Source organism: Saccopteryx leptura, chromosome 5 (assembly GCF_036850995.1).
Source record: "Saccopteryx leptura isolate mSacLep1 chromosome 5, mSacLep1_pri_phased_curated, whole genome shotgun sequence".
Taxonomy (NCBI): domain Eukaryota; kingdom Metazoa; phylum Chordata; class Mammalia; order Chiroptera; family Emballonuridae; genus Saccopteryx; species Saccopteryx leptura.
The window spans coordinates 109599323-109620397 of record NC_089507.1 but is presented as its reverse complement, the minus strand read 5'-3'; the positions used below and the strand labels follow the sequence as shown (position 1 = coordinate 109620397).

The window sequence follows — 21075 nt, the reverse complement described above, 5'->3', positions numbered from 1 at the left end:
CTATTGGCCATCTGTATGTCATCTTTGGAGAAGTGTCTATTCATTTCTTATGCCCATTTTTTGATTGTTTATCTTCCTGGTGTTGAGTTTCACAAGTTCTTTATAAATGTCGGTTATTAACCCCTTATCAGATGTATTGTCGAATATGTTCTCCCATTGTATGATTTGCCTTTTTATTTTGTTATATTGTCTTTAGCTGTGCAAAAGCTTTTTAGTTTGATATAGTACCATTTGTTTATCCTTTCCTTTATTTCCCTTGCCCTTGGAGTTAAATCAGCAAATATATTGCTGCAAGTGATGTCGGAGAGCTTATTGCCTATGTTTTCCTCTAGGATGCTTATGGTTTCACAACTTACATTTAAGTCTTTTATCCAATTTGAGTTTATTTTTGTGAATTGTGTAAGTTGGTGGTCTAGTTTTATTTTTTTGCAGGTAGCTGTCCAGTTTTCCCAACACCATTTGTTAAAGAGACTGTCTTTACTCCATTGTATGCTATTACCACCCTGTCAAATATCAATTGTCCATAAAAGTGCGGGTTTATTTCTGGGTTCTCTGTTCTGTTCCTTGATCTATATGCCTGTTCTAATGACAGTACCAAGCTGTTTTGAGTACAGTGGCCTTGTAGTATAACTTGACATACAGCAGTGTGATATTACCCACTTTATTCTTCTTTTTCAAGATTGCTGAGGCTATTCATGTTCTTTTTTGGTTTCATATGAATTTTTGGAATATGTGTTCTATATCTTTGAAGTACGTCATTGGTATTTTAATAGGAATTGCATTGAATTTATAAATTGCTTTCGGTAATATAGACATTTTAATGATGTTCTTCCTAACCATGAACATGGTATATGTTTCCACTTGTTTGTATCTCCTTGATTTTGTTTATCAATGTTTTTTAATTTTCTGAGTACAAGTCTTTAACCTCCTTCGTTAAATTTACTCCTAGGTACTTAATTTATTTTGTTGCGATAGTGAAGGGGATTGTTTCCTTATTTCTCTTTCAGACAGATCATTGTTGGTGTATAAAAATGCCTCTGATTTTGGAGTATTAATTTTATATCCTACCACCTTGTTGAATTCCTTTATCAGGTCAAGTAGTTTTTTGACTGCAACTTTAGGGTTTTCTATGTACAGTATCATATCATCTGCAAATAATGATAGTTTTACTTCTTCGTTTTTAATTTGAATGGCTTTTATTTCTTCTTCTTGTCTGATTGCTGTGGCTAGGACTTCCAGAACTGTGTTGAATAAGAGTGGTGAAAGGGAGCACCCCTGCCTTGTTCCTCATCTAAAGAGGATTGCTTTTAACTTTTGCCCATTGAGTGTGATGTTGGCTGTGGGTTTGTCATAGATGGCCTTTATCGTGTTGAGGTATGTTCCCTGTATTTCCACTTTGCTGAGAGTATTGATCATAAATGGGTGCTGGATTTTATCAAATGCTTTTTCTGCGACTATTGAAATTATCATGTGGTTTTTTGTCCTTCCCTTTGTTTATGTGATGAACCACATTGATTGATTTACAAATACTGTACCAGCCTTGCCTCCCCAGAATAAATCCCACTTGATCATGATGTATGATTTTTTTCATGTATTGCAGGATTCAGTTTGCTAATATTTTGTTGAGAATTTTAGCATCTAAATTCATCATGGATATTGGCCTATAGTTTTCTTTCTTTGTGTTGTCTTTGCCTGGTTTTGGAATCAGAATTATGCTCGCCTCATAAAAGGAGCTTGGAACATTTCCCTTCTGAATTTTTTGAAATAGCTTGAGAAGGATAGGAGTTAGTTCTTCTTTGAATGTTTGGTAGAATTAGCCTGTGGAGCCATCTGGCCCAGGGCTTTTGTTTGTTGGGAGTTTTTTGATAACTGTTTCGATCTCATTTGTTGTAATCGGTTTGTTTAGGTTTTCTGATTTTTCCAGATTGATATTTGAAAGATTATATTTTTCAAAAAATTTGTCCATTTTACCTAGGTTGTCTAATTTTTTGGCATACAGTTCTTTTTTTTTTTTTTTTTTTTGTATTTTTCTGAAGCTGGAAACGGGGAGAGACAGTCAGACAGACTCCCGCATGCGCTCAACCGGGATCCACCTGGCACGCCCACCAGGGGCGAAGCTCTGCCCACCAGGGGGCGATGCTCTGCCCCTCCGGGGCGTCGCTCCTCCGCGACCAGAGCCACTCTAGCGCCTGGGGCAGAGGCCAAGGAGCCATCTCCAGCGCCTGGGCCATCTTTGCTCCAATGGAGCCTTGGCTGCGGAAGGGGAAGAGAGAGACAGAGAGGAAGGAGAGGGGTGGGGTGGAGAAGCAAATGGGCACTTCTCCTATGTGCCCTGGCCGGGAATCGAACCCGGGTCCCCCGCACGCCAGGCCGACGCTCTACCGCTGAGCCAACTGGCCAGGGCCAGCATACAGTTCTTCATAGTATTTTCTTACAATCCGTTGTATTTCTGCTGTGTCCATTGTTACTTCTCCACCCTCATTTCTAATTTTATTTACATGAGTCCTTTCTCTTTTTTTTTTTTGGTGAGTCTGGCTAAGGGTTCATTGATCTTGTTTACCTTTTCAAAGAACCAGCTCTTGGTTTCATTGATCCTCTGAATTGTTTTTTTTAGTCTCTTATGTCATTTATTTCTGCTCTGATCTTCATTTCGTTTTTTCTACTTCCTCTAGGCTTTACTTGCTGTTCTTTTTCTAGTTCTTTTAGTTGCAGTGTTACGTTGTTTATTTGAGCTTTTTCTAGCTTCTTAAAGTATTCCTGTAATGCTATGAACTTCCCTCTCAGGACTACTTTTGCTGTGTCCCACAGATTTTGAGTTGTTGTATGTTCATTTTCATTTATTTCAAGGAAATTTTGATTTCTTCTTAATCTCATTGTTGTCCCATTTGTTATTTAATAACATGCTGTTTAGTTTCCAAGTGTTTGAGTGTTTTTCGGTTTTTCCATTGTAGTTGATTTCTAGTTTCATGCCATTGTGGTCAGAGGATATGCTTGATATGATTTCAGTCTTCTTAAATTTGTTGAGACTCATTTTATGCCCTAATACGTGGTCTATCCTAGAGAATTTACCATGTGCACTTGAAAAGAATGTATATTCTGCTGCTTTAGGGTGAAAGGTTTTGTAGACATCTGTTAAATCCAGTTGATTTAGTGTGTCCCTTAATTCTGCTGTTTCTTTGTTAATTTTCTTTCTTGATGATCTATCTATTGATCTTAGTGGGGTATTGAAATCTCCTACTATTATAGTATTGCTGTTGATTTTGCCCTTTATGTCCATCAAAGTCTGCTTTATATATTTAGGTGCTCCTATATTATGTGCACCTATAAATATCCTATATAGATATTTATAATGGTTATCTCTTCCTGTTGGGTTCCTCCCTTTATCATTATGTAGTGATCTTCTTTATCCCTTAGTATATCCTTTGTTTTAAAGTCTATTTTGTCAGATATAAGTATTGCTAACCCTGCTTTGTTTTCCTTTCCAGTTGCATAAAATATTTTATTTTATCCTTTTACTTTCAGTCTGTGTGTATCTTTTGTTTTCAGGTGGGTCTCTTGTAGACAGCATATTTATGGGTCATGTTTTCTTATCCACGCAGCTACCCTATGTCTTTTGATTGGAGCATTTAAACCATTTACATTTAAGGTTATTATTGATATGTAGTTGTTTATTGCCATCTTTTTTTTTTAATCTACATTCCTTTTTTACTAGATTTTTTCCCCCCACTTTGTTGTTTACAGCAGGCCCCTTAACATTTTTTGCAGCATTGATTTGGTTGTGATGAATTCCTTGAAGTTTTTTGCTTGTTTGTTTTTGTTTTGTCTGGGAAGATTTTTATGTCTCCTTCAATTTTAAACGATAGTGTTGCTGGATAAAGAAGTCTTGGTTGTAGATTGTAGGTTCTTGTTCTGCATTACTTTGAATATTTCTTGCCATTTTCTTGCCTGAAGTGTTTCTATTGAAAAGGCGGATATCATTTTTATGGGGATTCCTTTGTAAGTGATTGACTGTTTTTCTATTACAGCTTTTAGTATTCTTTCTTTATCTCTTAGCTTTGGTATTTTGATTATGATGTGTTTTGGTGTGGGTCTTTTTGTGTTCTTTTTTTTTGTGTTTTCCTGAAGTTGGAAACAAGGAGGCAGTCAGACAGACTCCCGCATGCGCCTGACCAGGATCCACCCGGCATGCCCACCAGGGGGCGATGCTCTGCCCATCTAGGGCATTACTTTGTTGCAACCAGGGCCATTCTAGCACCTGAGGCAGAGGCTGCTCGCCAGGCCGATGCTCTACCACTGAGCCAACCGGCCAGGGTCTTTTTTTGTTCTTTTTTAATAGGGATATCTCTGCTTCAGGAACCTGTGTGACTCGTGCATCAATTTAGGGAAATTTTCAGCTATAATTTCTTCAAACAGGTTCTCTTTTCCTTGTTCTTTCTCTTCTCTTTTAGGAACTCCTATTATGTGGATATTGTTTTTCTTCATGTTGTCACAGAGCTGTCTTAGAGTTTCCTCAGAGTTTTTGATTCTCTTTTCTTTTTGCTGTTCTTTCGTGCTTTTGCTTATCTTGTCCTCTAAGTCAGGGGTCCCCAAACTACGGCCCGCGGGCTACATGTGGCCCCCTGAGGCCATTTATCCGGCCCCGCTGTACTTCCAGAAGGGGCAGCTCTTTCATTGGTGTTCAGTGAGAGGAGCACATTGACCATCTCATTAGCCAAAAGCAGGCCCATAGTTCCCGTTTAAATACTAGTCAGTTTGTTGATTTAAATTTACTTGTTCTTTATTTTAAATACTGTATTTGTTCCTGTTTTGTTTTTTTACTTTAAAATAAGATATGTGCAGTGTGCGTAGGGATTTGTTCATAGTTTTTTTATAGTCCGTCCCTCCAACGGTCTGAGGGACAGTGAACTGGCCCTCTGTGTAAAAAGTTTGGGGACCCCTGCTCTAAGTCATTGATTCAATCCTCTGCTTCATCCAGCCTGCTTTTAATTCCTTCTTATGTTGTGTTTGTCATTTCTGTCTGGTTCTTCTTTATGATTTCCATGTCCTTTTTGATGCTTACAATTTCTTTATTTAGGTGTTCATTAAGTCCATCTATTGTAGCTTTGAGATTCTTAAGCATTCTAACAGTCATTATTTTAAACTCTGCATCTGGCAATTGATTCCTTCCATTTCATCCAGATCTTTTTCTGAGGATTTGTCTTATTGAAGCATATGACTTATGTTTCTCCATCTTCCCATTGTTTCTGTGTGTGGCTTGCAGGCTTATTTCAGTTGTGGACTCCTTAATTAGTAGAGCCACTTTGAAGTCTTGATTTGTTTGTTTTCAGTGTACTTAACTCAGTGGTAGGCTTGTTTACTGATCTCAGCAAGGGGTTTATTTGAAACTGTATCCAGGAACAGGGTGGGTGTTACCTCTGAGAATCTGAAGGTTGGTTCTGCCAGCTGCTCTCCAGGGGCAGGCGCTTTCTCAGCTTCAGTAGGGGGAGGTATAACTCAGATCTATCTCCCTGGAGACCTGAGTTACTGCCCCTCTACCCCACTTTCTGCTTTCAGTTGTGTCTTTCATGCTGATTGGAGCTGGAGAGCTTTCTGGAGGTGGGTCACTTGGAACCACTTTAGTCTTGTGCTGTGTGGAGGGATCCACCCCACCCCCAGGTATGGCTACCTCCACACTGGATGAGTCAGCTTTTCAGGTCTTCCCAGGCATTCCTCTGCCCATTGCTGTCTCGCTCACCCCACTTTCCTTTTGGAAGACAAGCCAGTCCTCTCAGCCCTCCTCGTCCTTGGGGTCCTGGAAAGTGGCTGTGAGTGGTATTTCTGCTCTGTCCCTTGAAGGCACTTCTGCCACTTCCCACATACAGAACTTTGCTCTTCTCCCCTCTCAATGTTTTCCATCTGTCTCCTCCAGTCCCTAGATTTCTAGGCTGGGTCTCCAGTTCTAAGACTGAGGGCCTCCTTCTCTCTGGTCTCTCTCCTTGTAAGGAGAGCCCTTCTGGGATCTCAGCCTGTGCCTCCCTTGCTCCTGGAAGCAGGGGAGCCCCCACAGCACCCTGTCAATCTCTACCAGGATTGGTATGGATTCTTCTTTGCTCCTTGTTTTTAAATACCTGTTCTTTTAGTCCAAAGTTGGTTTTTCACGATGATTGTTCCTAAATTAATTTGTAATCCCGTTTGGTGGTGTGAGCTGGAATTCTGTGCGTCTGCCTACTTGGCTGCCATCTCTCTCTGTGGTGACGTAGTGGATAAAGCATTGACCTGGAAAGCTGAGATCACTGGCCGGTTCAAATCCCCCAGTTTGCCCTGCCCACCTCGGCTGCCTCATCCCTGCTCAGAGTAGTCATTGCGGTGCCTCCACCAAACATGGAGATCCCTCAGCCCCAATTTTGTGATTTTTTAAAAAAGTATAATATATTGTGAACATTTTCCTCTAATGAAAAATTCTTTCACTGGAGATTTTATTCTTCATAATACTATATGATTTTTAACATATTTCATCTTTTTATTTAGAATTTTAAAAAGAGGTTGAGGACAAAAGTTTTAAGGATAAAATGAATTTTTATAATAGAATTTACAAAATAATTAGCATTTTTACTACTTAAAATGTTCAGGCTGGAGAAACAGCTGAAGGAATCTTTTGAAATGATTAAGGACCTAAGATCCCCATTTAGCTACAGATTGGGTGGTTTTGTGCAGTGGTCACTTTTAGCAGCTGCAACATTGCTCAATCCTGGCGTATCCTTAGGGGATATTAGGTGCACCTGAGTGACTGTTTTAGCTGCAGCCCTGGTTTAAAGGCCGTGCTTGGGCTCCTGGCTGCTCAGACTTGATGGTTCATCCTATTTCCTTGCTTCATTTCCCCAAGAATGGTGCAGATCCACTAAAGAGGCTTACAACTGGCTAACAGGCATCTCTTATCCATTTTCCCATGAACCGCTAATAGTTTTAGGACTGGGGGCACTGCTCAGATTCACCTTTTCCAAGATAGAAGTGTCTGGTTTCCATCTTGGAACCATGGGACTGGGTGGAATCCGTTTGAATGTATTTTGAAAAAACAACCCAAATTATTCTAGTGTGTACTCATTTTCAAACTTGTGTTCTGACATGTTTGGAAATTCAATGTACAGGTCAGGTGGTTAACTAAAGACAAAGGCAGAAAGGGAAGAAAGGGAGGCATGGCACTGTTCAGAGAACTTTAGCAATCACCTATTTCTCTCCACCAGTTTACTGCTGAGGCAGATCCAGCCAGAGAAGTGAATTGACTTTTTCAAGATCATTTGATGCTAATACAGAATTCAAGATCCTAGTTTTAATTTTTTTTAATCTTCTGTTATTTTTGTATTCATTGGAACATTTTCCTTTTCTCCTTTATGTAGAAAATGTTCTCCTTTATATTTCACTTGTCTCCTTACAGGCCACGTATTTAAGCATAATTTTCCCAAATGATAGAGAATGTGTAGCAGAGAACTCGAGACATGCTTAATGTTCATCAAACTGCTGATCCTGGGGGAAACTTTTTTTTAAAAGATAAAAATAATTATGATTATTTTTTTAACCTCTCAGTTCACGAGCTTAATTTTGATTAACATAAAGCAATCTATGAGGTTCATTTTTATTTTAAAAAATTCTAAGTAAATGAAGATCTAGTTTTCTGGTTTTAGATGATGACTCCTCAGGGTAACATACCTTTAAATTAGTTTGATTGAAGCAAGGGCATTTTGCTTTCCAGAGAAAAATGAGTATGCTCAAATGTGTAAAAACAGCATTTTTACAAATTGCTCTTTTGGGAAACCTGTTATATTATGGAAGTAGGATTTGGTTAATGGTATATATATTTTTTCTTTTTTAATAGTGGTGCTGCTTGAGTTTAAATGCCTGCTATTTATAGGTTTTCTAGGTTTTCTTCCCCCCCCCCCCCCCCGAAGTTCTGATCTTTAATAGCAGCTCTAGGCCCTTCATCCTGTAGGGAAGTGGTGCAGATGTGGTTTAGTGTACTTGCCTGATTTCTCACCTTGGTATCCTCATGTGATAAATCTGGATAATAATAATAGCGCTTTCTTATCAGATTTTTGACAAGGATTAAAGGAGGTAGCAAATTTAAGAGGCTTTATATATAATGTACCTGTTCACTAACAGAGAGAACCCACTTTAACAAAGCACACACACACTATGTACCTTTCTCTGCAGTTCAGATTGTATCAGTCAGTGCCCTGTTACTGGAAAAAGGTCTTATTTCTGACAATTTTGTCCAACCAAATAAATTAGAATTGCTGTTGTTTGTAGTATAATCACTGATTGCAAAGAAGTACAACCTAATAAAACATTCAGGTAAATTTAAAAACTTTTAAAACTCAATTTTACTTATGAATTGCTTAAGACACCAATGGTTAAAGTAATTTTTGTTTTTTGTATTGTTTTTAATTTAATTTTTTAAAAATGTTTATTGATTTTAGAGAGAGAGGAAGGGGGGAGAGAGAGAGAGAGAGAAACATAGATCTGTTCCTGTATATGCCCTGACCGGGGATTGAACTAGCAATCTCTGTATTTCTAGACAATGTTCTAACCAGCCGAGCTATCTGGCCAGGGCTATATGTTGTTTTGATAAAAAATATCTTCATAGAAAGTTTTACTTACTCTAATTATTGGCACTCCCAAGGATTCTGTCATCTGCCTGAAGTGATCAATTCTGCTTTCTTGACTTTAGCTCTTGTGCCCCTGTAATAATTACTTTCAGATAGTTACCTTCAGCTCTCTTGAGTTTCCAGTTGCTTTCAAGACATCTCCATGTGATTCTCCCATGATATCTCCAACTCCACACACACAAGCGTCATTATCTCCCATCTTTCCTCACCCCGCCTCACCTGTTTTTCCTCTGCCTTAAATGTGAATGGCATTCACATAGCCATCCAGATAGTCATCAGAGCCAAACACCCAGAGTCGTCCAGACCTCTTTTTCCTTCATCCCTCACTTTCAATTAGTCATGAAGTAATATTGACTCTGCCTCTGAAATACCTTTATGTAGTGCTTCTCATCTCTCTCCATGCCCTCTACCTTAATCAAACCCTCATCTCTCTCCAGGACTATGTTAAGCTTCTAACTGGTCTCTCTGCCACCCCTTCCTCAAACCTGTCCAGTACCATTGCTATAGTCATATTCCTAAAACCTAAATGGAATGAGCTTTGTCACATGTTTAGAAACTTCTAGCTCCCCATTGACTGTGTAATAAAGTACAACCTCCCTCAGTAGGTAAACAAGACCCACCATGATCTAGAGATGACTCTTTGTCCAAAACTTCTTCCTAACCTCATCTTTTGGCAGTTCTCCCTTTGCATTCCACACTCCATCAGTACCGACCTTCAGTAGTTCTGTGATACCGTGTGGCCATTCTCGCTTCCCCCTTGCCTTTAAGGCATCATGTCTCTGCCTTAAATGCAGACTCTTCTCTTCCTGGTGAATGAAGCTTCTTGACTACCCCTTTTCCCTGTCATAAGAGTTAATAGGGTCTTCCTTTGTGCTATAAGAGTATTTTTATTTTTATTTTCACGGTTTTGAAATTCTTCATCTAATTGTTAGGCTTTCCCCACTAGACCACCCTCAAGGACAAGAGACTTTTAATCATTTTAGCATTTCCAGTGTTAATCCAGGCCTTGGCCTAGGAAGACATTTAATAAACAATATGAAAAATTATTCATGAAACTTAGGATTAGAGGAGGAAGCATATACTTAATGGAAGAATGACTCGTTCTATCAATTATTTTTTTAAATGGCCTGTGGGAGATGAACTTTGTGTGACTTTGGATGGCAGAGTTAGTCCATAGAGACTTCTGGTTCGGTCATAAAGCACACAGTGAGGACTGAAAACAGCAGTGCCATCCTGCCCTTATTTGGAATCCTGCACTTAAGACCATTTGTGCTATAGTCCTGGCTTAGTCACTAATTTGGTCTTTTCTGGGTCTTCTTTTTTTTTTATTGACAGAAAAATGGAGATTATAGTTACTTACATTGTTGTTTTGAGGACTAACGAAGTGACATTTCAGGGTGCCTAGACTAATGCCTGACATCAAGTAGTGATTCATGTGTGTTCATTGCATTCCAATTAGTCTTCTGTTTCTGGATGATTTTAGTAAAACCTAATCTCATGTTAAATATAAGTAATGTGTGTGCACTATTAAATAAAGATATCATTACCTTTTTTTTTTCCTTCAAAGATTTATTCATTGTGCTGATGATTCCCCAGATCCTTGTATGGAATACGAGGTAAGAAACTTTTTTATCTCAATGAAGTTGATAAATCTAGAAAAAGAAGTGTGGAGAATTGCTATTCTTAAGTGAAATGAATGAACTTTTTGGATTAACTTCTCAAGGAACCTATTATCATTGAATTTTGAAATTTATTATGTATAAGCATAAACATATACTATCTATATATAATACTTATAGAAATATATATACACGCACAATATAGTACACAGTCTATACATACAGTTGTCTCTCAGCATCTGTAGGAAATTGGTTCCAGGACTCCTAAGGATGTAAAAACCCAGTCTGGCAAGCCTAGGAAAAGGATATTCTTAGCGTAATTAAAATAAAAAATGTTGCAAGCAGAATCCTATGCATCATGTGCTCTTGTTTGTATGTATTTAAAAAATATATATATACACACTGTATATTCATATATTCATAGAATACTTTTGGAAAGTTATATGAGAAATTGATAGCACTGCTTGTCTCTGAGGAGAAGGACAAAGGAATTGAATGGGGAAGATTCACCTTTTATCTTTTTGCATCTTTTTAGTCAACCACAAATATATGTAGTACCTGTCTAAAACATTATTTCAATTAAGATTATGCAAATTTTATAAAAATTTAATATCTATATGCAACGATTTCTTATTTCTTTTTTGCTTCAATAAAAATTATCATAGCCATAAAAATATATATACAGTGTATACCAGTATCAACTTTTAATAGGTAAGAACAGTGTAATATTTAGTTCAGGGTTCTTTAATAATTAGGTTCTTTTAAAAATAATTGACACTTACAGATTTGACCAAGAACACACAGTGATGAAAACTGAAATCAGTGCATTTTAAATTTCTAAGGCATATATGTTTTTTTAAATGTATTTTTAGAAATTTTGAAATTAAATATAATGGAGTGACATTGATTAATAAGAGTACATAAGTTTCAGGTAAACATTTCTATAGCATTTGAACTATTGATTGCATTGTGTGCCCATCACCCAAAGTCAAATCATTTTCTGTCACCATATAGTTATCCTTCTGAACTCCCCTTCTCCCCAACCCTTCCTCCAGGAAACCATTTCACTTTTATCTATGTCCATGAGTCTCAGTTTTTATATCCCACCTATGTATGATGCATATGTGTCCCTCTTTACTCCCTTCCTCCCACCCCTTCACCTACCCCCTTCTCCCTGATAAGGCATATTTTAACCATACAATTTATTTTTATCAAGTGAGAGGCAGGAAGGCAGACAGACTCCCACATTTGCCCCAACCAGGATCCACCCGGCAACCCCTGTCTGGGGTTGATGCTCTGCCAATTTGGGGCCGCTACTCTATTGCTCAGCAACTGAGCTATTTTAGCACCTGAGGTGAGGCCATAGACATAGAGCCTTCCTCAGCGCCAGGGGCAAACTCATTTGAGCCGTGGCTGCAGGAGAGGACGAGAGAGACAGAGAAGGGGAGGGGTAGAGAATCAGATAGTCACTTCTGTGTGCCGTGACTGGGAATCAAACCCAGGACATCCACACATTGGGCTAATGCTCTACCACTGAGCCAACCGGCCAGGGCCATACAGTTTTTTAAGAAAAGCAAGTTATTATAAAAAATCTAAGAATATAAGAAAATATGAACCTACCACCTATATATATCCTCAGAATATTAGCATTTGGGTCTTTAACTTCCTTTTCGTGTGTGTGTGTGTGTGTGTGTGTGTGTGTGTGTGTGTGTACACTTTTCATAAAGCTGTTTGCATACTGTTTTTTTCCACTTAAACCATAGTGTGAGCACTTTTCTAGTTCATTAAATCTTTTATGTCATGATTTTTAGTGGCTACTTATTTTATGTATTTACTGTTTTATTTGACATTCTTAAGCACCTGCTAGGTATTATGTACTTGTGTTGGAAACACAGAGTTGAATTGGTTCCTTGTCCTTAGGGACATTACTGTTTTGTAAGGATGAGATACTTACATCAGATTATCATAGGACAACGTTGTATATACGTGTTTGCTATAGAATATCACGCACAGGAAACTGGGAAGCACAGAATGTGGGAAGTGCAACACAGGAGATCCAGACCTGGAAAATGGACCTGGTATTGTTGCGGGATCCCAAAGAAACCATAAGGAAGACCAGACAGAGCAGACATAGCTTTTATTACTTACATACAAGGGAAGCACTGATGGCAGCCAGTTGGTGAAAGTTCTGCACCCTGCTGGGTGACGTTGCAGTTTAAATAGTTAAGCCCTGGGATGTTATTCAGGCGAAACTTTTTGTTTATGTACAGGTAAGCAGGTGAACGGGACAGAGGGTAAGGTAAATGGTCTGGGCTGTTCTGTATTGTCCCTCCATGATACATATCTGGTGACTCAGTTCCATTGTTTTTAGTAAAACCTTACAGTTTTACTACTGTTTATCTCATGGATTGTGGTCCGGATCTGTGACCGTGGCACCATGTAGCTGGGTAGGGGAACCATGTCCAGCATCAGCTCTACGGGAAGGGAGGCTCCTGAGCCCACTAAGGGATATGGAATGGCGCCCAGAGTAATTTAGGTTTCAGCTCACAGGTTTGGGAAGGCAAAGAGTGGTATGCCAGGGTAATGGAGTCTAGAGACACTAGCCATTTATTATGGTTAATACTTCAGAAAAACAGGACTAGTTTTCTCCAAAGGACATTTTAAAAACAGACTCAGAAGCATATATTTGTCAACTGTTCTACTTATAAAATTACAGCAATCCGATAATATATGAATAGTATACTAAGTAATTAATTACAGTAAGAAGACTTGAACTACTGATAGAATTGGTTTACTTTAAAATAATGGCAACACATAATGATTTTTTGTAATAAGCCATAATAATTTTATCAGACTACATATTACAGAATGGTGGTTAAAATACATAATTTGAAATTATTGAGTTTTTTTATCTTCTTAAAAGAGTTAAGAACATATGAATTACAGGGCAACTTATAGCACAGCCATAATAAAATCTGACTTCATCATCCTTGGGGTTGTATTAGGTTGGACCTCTCAAAACAATAAATAAATGTCAAAAATGCATTTTGCCATAGAGAGTTTAACACAATTTCGCATTTATTAGGCTAATAGATCACAACTATATTTCCTACATCTCACATTAATGTTCTCTAACTCCTCTTTTAAAAAGATAATAATAATTGCAGTTGTTAAGACATAGTCTGGGCATAAAATTGTCTATTACATCAGTAAATATCCCCTTGTTATATATAGTTCTGTTACATTTTTTCTACAGCTTGTTCTTCGGAAATGGTGTGAATTAATTCCTGGGGCTGAGTTCCGGTGTTTTGTCAAGGAAAACAAGCTTATTGGTGAGAATTTTTGCCCTTGAAAGTAATTGTTAAAAGAAGACAAGCATTTGATGGAAGGAAATTTCCAGTAATTAGGACAGGGGTAATAATCAGTCTTTATCTTAGACTCTTCTTCTAACCAGTTCGTACTGACTTTCTGGAATGCTATATTGACAAGGACCCTGAGGCCATATTCAGTTTCCATGGAACATGGTATTGTCAATTTGTCCTGTCTGTCTGGATTCTGGAGATAAAGTGAGGGTCTTTATTCTTCCCGACTTAGGATATGTCTAATATTACCTGCTTTCTCGGACTTTCCTAAGTATTGCTAGCTGTATACTGCTTATTTTAAGCATCATAAAAAGCCAAGTTGCCTGACCGGGCGGTGGCACAGTGGATAGAGCATCAGACTGGGATGCGGAAGACCCAGGTTCGAGACCCCAAGGTCGCCAGCTTGAGCACGGGCTCATCTGGTTTGAGCAAAAGCTCATCAGTTTGGACCCAAGGTCTCTGGCTCGAGCAAGGGGTTCCTCAGTCTGCTGAAGGCCCGCGGTCAAGGCCCATATGAGAAAGCAATCAATGAATAACGAAGGTGTCGCAACAAAAAAAAAACTAATGGTTGATGCTTCTCATCTCTCTCTGTTCCTGTCTGTTCCTATCTATCCCTCTCTCTCTCAGTCTCTGAAAAAAAAACCCAAAAACCAAGTTATTTGATTTTATTATTTTTGTTTAGAAAATTAAATTTAATAGGGTGACGTTGATCAATAAGAGTACATAGGTTTCAGCTAAACATTTCTATAGCATTTGAACCGTAGTGTTGTGTGCCCATCACCCAAAGTCAAATATTTTCTTTCACTGTATAGTTGTCCCTCCTGACTGCCCTCCTCCCACCCCTCCCTTATATATCCCTCCCCCTGGAAACCACTTCACTTTTATCTATGTCCATGAGTCTCAGTTTTATATATAGTTCTTAGAAAATCCAAGTTTTTAAAACATTTATTTTCTGTCATTGGGATACTGTTTATTAGTCTATCAAGGGAAAATATGTAGACAAATAAATGTATTATTTGAAAAGCCACCCATTTTCTTTCCTCTCATGTTATTTGCTGTGCTTGATTCAAGTTAAACATTGCAGGTAATTTACTCTTTTTTGGTCTCAGCACCTTTTCTGTGAACTAAAATTTATCTTCAACCAAGAAAAGTGTGATTTGAATAGAATCAAGCCAACACTACTTATTTATTAAGTATAATGTTGACATTTATTACTTTACATAAAAGAAATGAGCTGTTTGAATTTATCACATTTTTAGATAGTCCTGGAAAAGCTGCACTTTTAAGTGCAGCTACAGAGGGGAGCATATCAACATGTGGTTAAGGAATTGGGTGGAAGCCCTTCTTTCAGAACAGAGAGCCTTTTCCTAGGCCGAGAGCAAATTGAGGGAGTTCTTATAATCATCTCTAGTTTATTTAGAATGACATCTTTATGTCACTCTAAAGAAAAGGATGTTCACTTTTCCAAGGCTTGAAACATCTGGCTTGTGAAGGCAAGGTAGCATGTATAAACAGGAAAAATAGAGTGCTTCTATGAAATATAGTATTAATATTGAAGACACATGGTGATGAGTATTTTATATTTTCCCAAAGAAAGTGCAGAGAATGCCAGTTTATAGAAAATTCATTGGAAAAATAAAAGAAAAGCAATTGGCCTGACTTGTGGTGTGCAGAGGGATAAAGTATCGATCTGGAATGCTGAGGTCGCCGGTTCGAAACTCTGGGCTTGCCTGGTCAAGGCACATATGGGAAACAGCTACTACAAGTAGATGTTTCCTGCTCCCCCCCCCCCATCTAAAAATCAATTAAAAAAGAAAAAAGGAAAAAAAGCAATTGACTATGTGTGCACATTTAAAATTGGTTCTTTCATTTTTTACATAATAGGCATTTTTTAATTACTTTTCCATAATATTAAATAAAAATAACTACTATCTCTAAAGTAAGAATGCATGGCAATAGAACTTCAAGATTCACCTATCTGTATGAACCTTTACAACTGATATTTCTATAAGATGCTAAATAATGTATAATTTGATCAAAATTCATCTGCTTGGTCTTCTGATCTATTTTAATGATTCTGTCAAGAGTTTTAAATCACATTTTTGATGTTATTGAAAAAACTGTAATGTAATAATGGAATATAAAATATTTTCTTGTCAGCTATTTCTCAAAGGGACTACACACAATACTACGATCATATTTCTAAACAAAAGGAAGAGATTTGCCGGTGCATACAAGACTTCTTCAAGAAACACGTGCAGTATAAATTCTTAGATGAAGACTGTGAGTATTTTTTATTGACTCAGTGAAATGAAATGAAATATATAGTGTTACTGGACATTATTTCACAGTGGCATATATTGTAAGATGAGATTTGAAACACTAGTTTAAGTGTTTTACTCTATTATTATTTGGTATTGCTAATGGTTTCCATGTTAATTTTACCTTACCTTTTTAAATACTGAGGATTTTTTCTCCTACTGTTTTAAATATTTTATTATCCATTTCAAAGGGTGTATCTATAGAGGACAAAATGCTTCCCTTATTTGGACTGAATTAGCTGGACAATTGATCTACCTTACTAGATTTTTTTTTTATTGAAATGATCAGATAGCACCATTTATATAGTAAATATTTGTCAGTTGATTTTAAGAATTGAAAGTATTGTGTGTGAGAGAGTGGCAGATTTGGTTTTCAAAAAAGATTAGTCATGCCATAAATGTAGCTAGATTTTATGCTTTCCTACTATAAATCTTATTTCATTTCCCATCCCCAGTGATTGGTGCCGCTCTTACTAGTACATTGAACCAGTTTATAAAGGTGAACTCTTGAGATGCTATTGGTGTTTGGTTTGAGTTTTTAAATATGAGAGATTGCCTGGCCTGATAAATCAGTTAGTTCGGGCATTGTCCCAAAGTGCAGAGGTTGCCAGTTCCATCCCCCGTCAGGGCACATGCAGGAGCAGCTTGAGGTTCTTGTTTCTTTCTCCCTGCCTCTGTGTCTAAAATCAATAAAATAAATATTTTAAAAAGGAAATATAAGGGATTATGGCTAAGGGTAGAGAAAGGGAGAACAAAATTATGTAAATAAAACATTGCAACATGCCCTTTATTTATTTATATATATATATATATATATATATATATATATATATATATATATATATATTTTTTTTTTTTTTTTTTTTTTCCCCTGAAGTGAGAAGCAGGGAGGCAGAGAGACAGACTCCTTCCTGCATGTACCCGACCAGGATCCACCCGACAAGCCCACTAGGGGGCGATGCTCTGCCCATCTGGGGCATTGTTTCCTTGCAACCAGAGCCATCTTAGGGTCAGAGGCAGAGGCCATGGAGTCATCCTCAGCACCCGGGCTGACTTTGTTCCAGTGGAACATTGGCTGTGGGAGAGGAAGAGAGAGATAGAGAGAAAGGAGAGGGGGAAGGGTGGAGAAGCAGATGGGTGCTTCTCCTGTGTGCCCTGGCCGGGAAACTTCCACATGCCAGGCCGACACTCTACCACGAGCCAATTGGCCAGGGCTGCAACATGCCTTTTTATGATTGAAGTTTGAGATATAGAAGTATGAAGTCCTTCAGGTCAGTTATATTCTGCTATTGAAGTAACTAATAATAAAATGCATTTTAATTTTCAAAAGAAGGCTTAGATCATGCAAATAGTAGTTTATTATTAACTTTGAGTTTTTTCTTCCTTACAGTTGTATTCGATATATATAGAGACAGTAGGGTAAGTAAAAACTGTGTTTGATCATACTTTTAAATCAGGGCTGATCTTATAAGTGGACTGCATAGCTATTATATATGTAAATAGCCCACTGCTCAAAAAATATTTTCTCAAACTAAGGTGTTTGAAATTCACAGTGGTCAGGAAACTTGCCTTAAAATATACTTAACACAGGAGACATAATATCTTCAATAATTATGTACTACAAACTTACAGATCTGACACCATATATGGTTATTACAATATTATTACTGTTTTCCCTATGCTGTGCTTTACATCCCCATGACTTTTTGTAACTGGAAATTTACACATCTGGTCGTCAAACTTTTTATAAAAACCGCCCACTTTTGCCGTGCTGGTCAACCTGGTCCCTACCGCCCACTAGTGGGCGGTCCAGCTTTCATGGTGGGCCAATCGCAGCGCTGTTTGGTTGCGTGGTAGGGACCAGGTTGACGAGCACTGCAAAAGTGGGCGGTTTTTATAAAAAGTTTGAAGACCCCTCTCCCCCAGGGCCCCTCCCATCTGGCAGCCATCGGTTTGTTCTCTGCATCTTTGAGTTTGTTTTTGTTCTGTTTATTTATTTAAGTGGTATTTGTCTTTGTTTGACTTATTTCACTTCACATAATACCCTTTAGGTCCATCCATGTTGTTGCAAATGATAACATTTTATTTTTTATGGCCAACTAATATTTTTTTGTATATATGTACCACAGCATTTTTATCCATTTGTTTATCGATGGACCTTAGGTTGCTTCCATATCTTGGCTATTATAAATAATGCTGCATTAAACATAGGGGCATATATGTCTTTTTGAATAAGTGTTTTGAATTTCTTCAGATAAATACCCAAAAGTGCAATATCGTGGTAGTTCTGTTTTGAATTTTTTGCGTAACCTCCATACTGTTTTCTATAGCTACACCAATTTACAAACCTACCAACAATACACTAGAATTCCCTTTCCTTTACATTTCTTTAAGATTTTTATTTTATTGATTTTAGGGTGTGGTGGGGGGAGAGAAAGAAAGAAAGGGTGAGAAGGAAGTATCAACTGGTAATAGTTGCTTCTCAAATGTGCCCTGACCAGGCAAGTCTGGGGTTTCAAGCTAGCAACCTCAGCACTCCAGGTCTGTGCTCTATTGCCTGTGCCTCTGCAGGTCAGCCTCTTTTCTCTACATCTTTGCCAACACTTGTTATTTATTGATTTATTGATGGTAGCTGACAGGTGTGAGACGGTATCTCTTTGAGGTTTTAACTTTAGACATTATTAATTTAACAAATGGCTAAATGGCCACCTTTTGTCCCACTTTTTACTTTTTTCAGGAGTTTGGATTGGCTTAAAATAGTTCAGTTTGCATACTTAAATGTGGCCAGAAATTTGTCATTTGATAATTATTTTTAATAAACTAAAAGATCTTTAGCATGACTTCAGTCACTTTTATCTTTAGACTTAAGATGAAGATAATAGTAATTTTTACTTATTTTATTGATTTTAGGGAGAAAGAGGAAGGAAGAGAGAAACATTGATTTATTGTTCCACTTATTTATGCATTCATTGGTTGATTCTTGTATATGCCTTGACCAGGGATCAAACTGCAACCTTGGTGTATTGGGCTGACATTCTAACCACCTGAGCTACCAGCCAGGACTATTATTTAAATTTTAAAAGTGATGGAAACATCTATAATCAAAAAGAAAACAAAAACCTGAATTAATAAATCCTAGAGCAGAGATTTTACTGTCAAGACATAAAACTTTTTTCAGAAATTTAGTCACTGAATGTCCTGTGATTAGTGTTTATTGACCTAGCTTCCTGGTCGGCAAACCATGACTCGCAAGCCACATGCGGCTCTTTGGCCCCTTGAGTGTGGCTCTTCCACAAAATACCACGTGTGAGTGCTACCTCGATAAGGAATGTACCTACCTATATAGTTTAAGTTTAAAAAATTTGGCTCTCAAAAGAAATTTCAATCATTGTACTGTTGACATTTGGCTCTGTTGACTAGTGAGTTTGTTGACCACTGACCTAGATGTAGAAGACAGTAGAGCCTGACCTGTGGTGGCGCAGTGGATAAAGCATCGACCTGGAAATGCTGAGGTCGCCGGTTCGAAGCCTTGGGCTTGCCTAGTCAAGGCACATATGGGAGTTGATGCTTCCAGCTCCTCCCCCCTTCTCTCTCTCTGTCTCTCCTCTCTCTCTCTCTCTCTCTCTCTCTCTCTCTCTCTCTGTGTCTCTCCCTCTCCTCTCTAAAATGAATAAATAAATAAAAAAATTTTAAAAAATTAAAAAAAAAAAAAAAAAGAAGACAGTAGATGTGTTTTCCAAATAGGCGGCCCATATGTTTTCAAATGTTACCCACATATTTTGCATTACATCAGGCTCATTGGAGTGATGTTTGTGATACCTTTGAATCATTCTTCGGACAAAAGGATTTGGCTCATGTAGTCATGTCTTCAAATATACTTATTCTCTTCAGCCAAATCACTTACTATTTTCATCTTTCTGCTGATGTGTCTATTTAGGATCAGAAAGAGGAGTTATTAATTGAGATTTAGTAAACAAGAGGGATATTCCTTGGCAAAGTTTCAACTTGGTGAAAACAAACCTCAGAAAAAGAATGTAGCCCTGGCCAGGCGGCTCTGTAAGTAGAATGTCATCCCGATGCACTAAGGCAGGGGTCCCCAAACTACGGCCCACGGGCCGCATGTGGCCCCCTGAGGCCATTTATCCGGCCCCCGCCGTATTCCAGAAGGGGCACCTCTTTCATTGGTGGTCAGTGAGAGAAGCATAGTTCCCATTGAAATACTGGTCAGTTTGTTGATTTAAATTTACTTGTTCTTTATTTTAAATATTGTATTTATTTCAGTTTTGTCTTTTTACTTTAAGATATGTGCAGTGTGCATAGGGATTTGTTCATAATTTTTTTTATAGTCCGGCCCTCCAACGGTCTGAGGCACAGTGAACTGGCCCCTGTGAAAAAAGTTTGGGGACCCCTGCACTAAGGTATGAGTTCGATCCCTAGTCAGGGCACATAGGAGAGGCCAATGAGTACACAACTAAAGGGAACAATGAGTTGATGATTTCTCTCTCCCTTCTCCCCTCTCTCCCTTCTTCTCTCACTCTTTTCCTTCCTGTCTCTCTCACTGAAATCAATGGAAGTTTTTTGTTTTGTTTTTTTAAAAAGGAAAGGAAGGAAAAGGATGTGGAGCCATGTGATGGAATAGATAGAAACCTGAGCTGATAAACAGAAGCCCAAGGCTCTAGTCTCCCCACTCTGCTTTTAATGGATAGACACTGGCCACATCCAAGCACTCGGGTGGCCAGCATCTATCAAGGGCCTGTAATGTGTCAGATGCCATCCTTCTAACAAGCTTCTACCAAGAAGCTTCCAACCAGATGATCTCATGACCTTGAGGAGCTTAATCTTCAAGACTTGAAACCTAGGGAATTGGAGTGATAACAAGCTAGATCACATCCATCCATTAGTGAGTAAACCTAGCTGTTTGTCTTGAATGTGCAACTCAGAAGAGCTTTATTCTCACTTGATCCGCATACCCTGTGAGGTATGTATTATTTGTTCCCATTTTATAGCTATTAAAACTGAAGCAATTATATGCTAATGCAGTTATGTTAATATAATTTTAAAATTGGAATTTGCCAGTCTCTTAGTATTTCCCTGGCAAATGTTTGAGATGTACATAAGTAATTACTGCTATGAT

At 38.0% G+C, this 21075-nt stretch overlaps 1 protein-coding gene across 3 annotated transcripts in view; it reads left to right on the top strand.

Moving 5' to 3' along the window:
* The window catches only part of CDC123 (cell division cycle 123), a 67618-nt gene that overhangs the window by 26358 nt on the left and 20185 nt on the right, over window positions 1-21075 (top strand). For all 3 annotated transcript variants that reach the window (XM_066384642.1, XM_066384641.1, XM_066384640.1), the window contains 4 exons: window positions 10207-10255; window positions 13515-13590; window positions 15781-15903; window positions 17332-17360. In XM_066384642.1, coding sequence (XP_066240739.1) covers window positions 10207-10255; window positions 13515-13590; window positions 15781-15903; window positions 17332-17360 — 277 coding nt within the window. The remainder of the gene's footprint in view (window positions 1-10206; window positions 10256-13514; window positions 13591-15780; window positions 15904-17331; window positions 17361-21075) is intronic.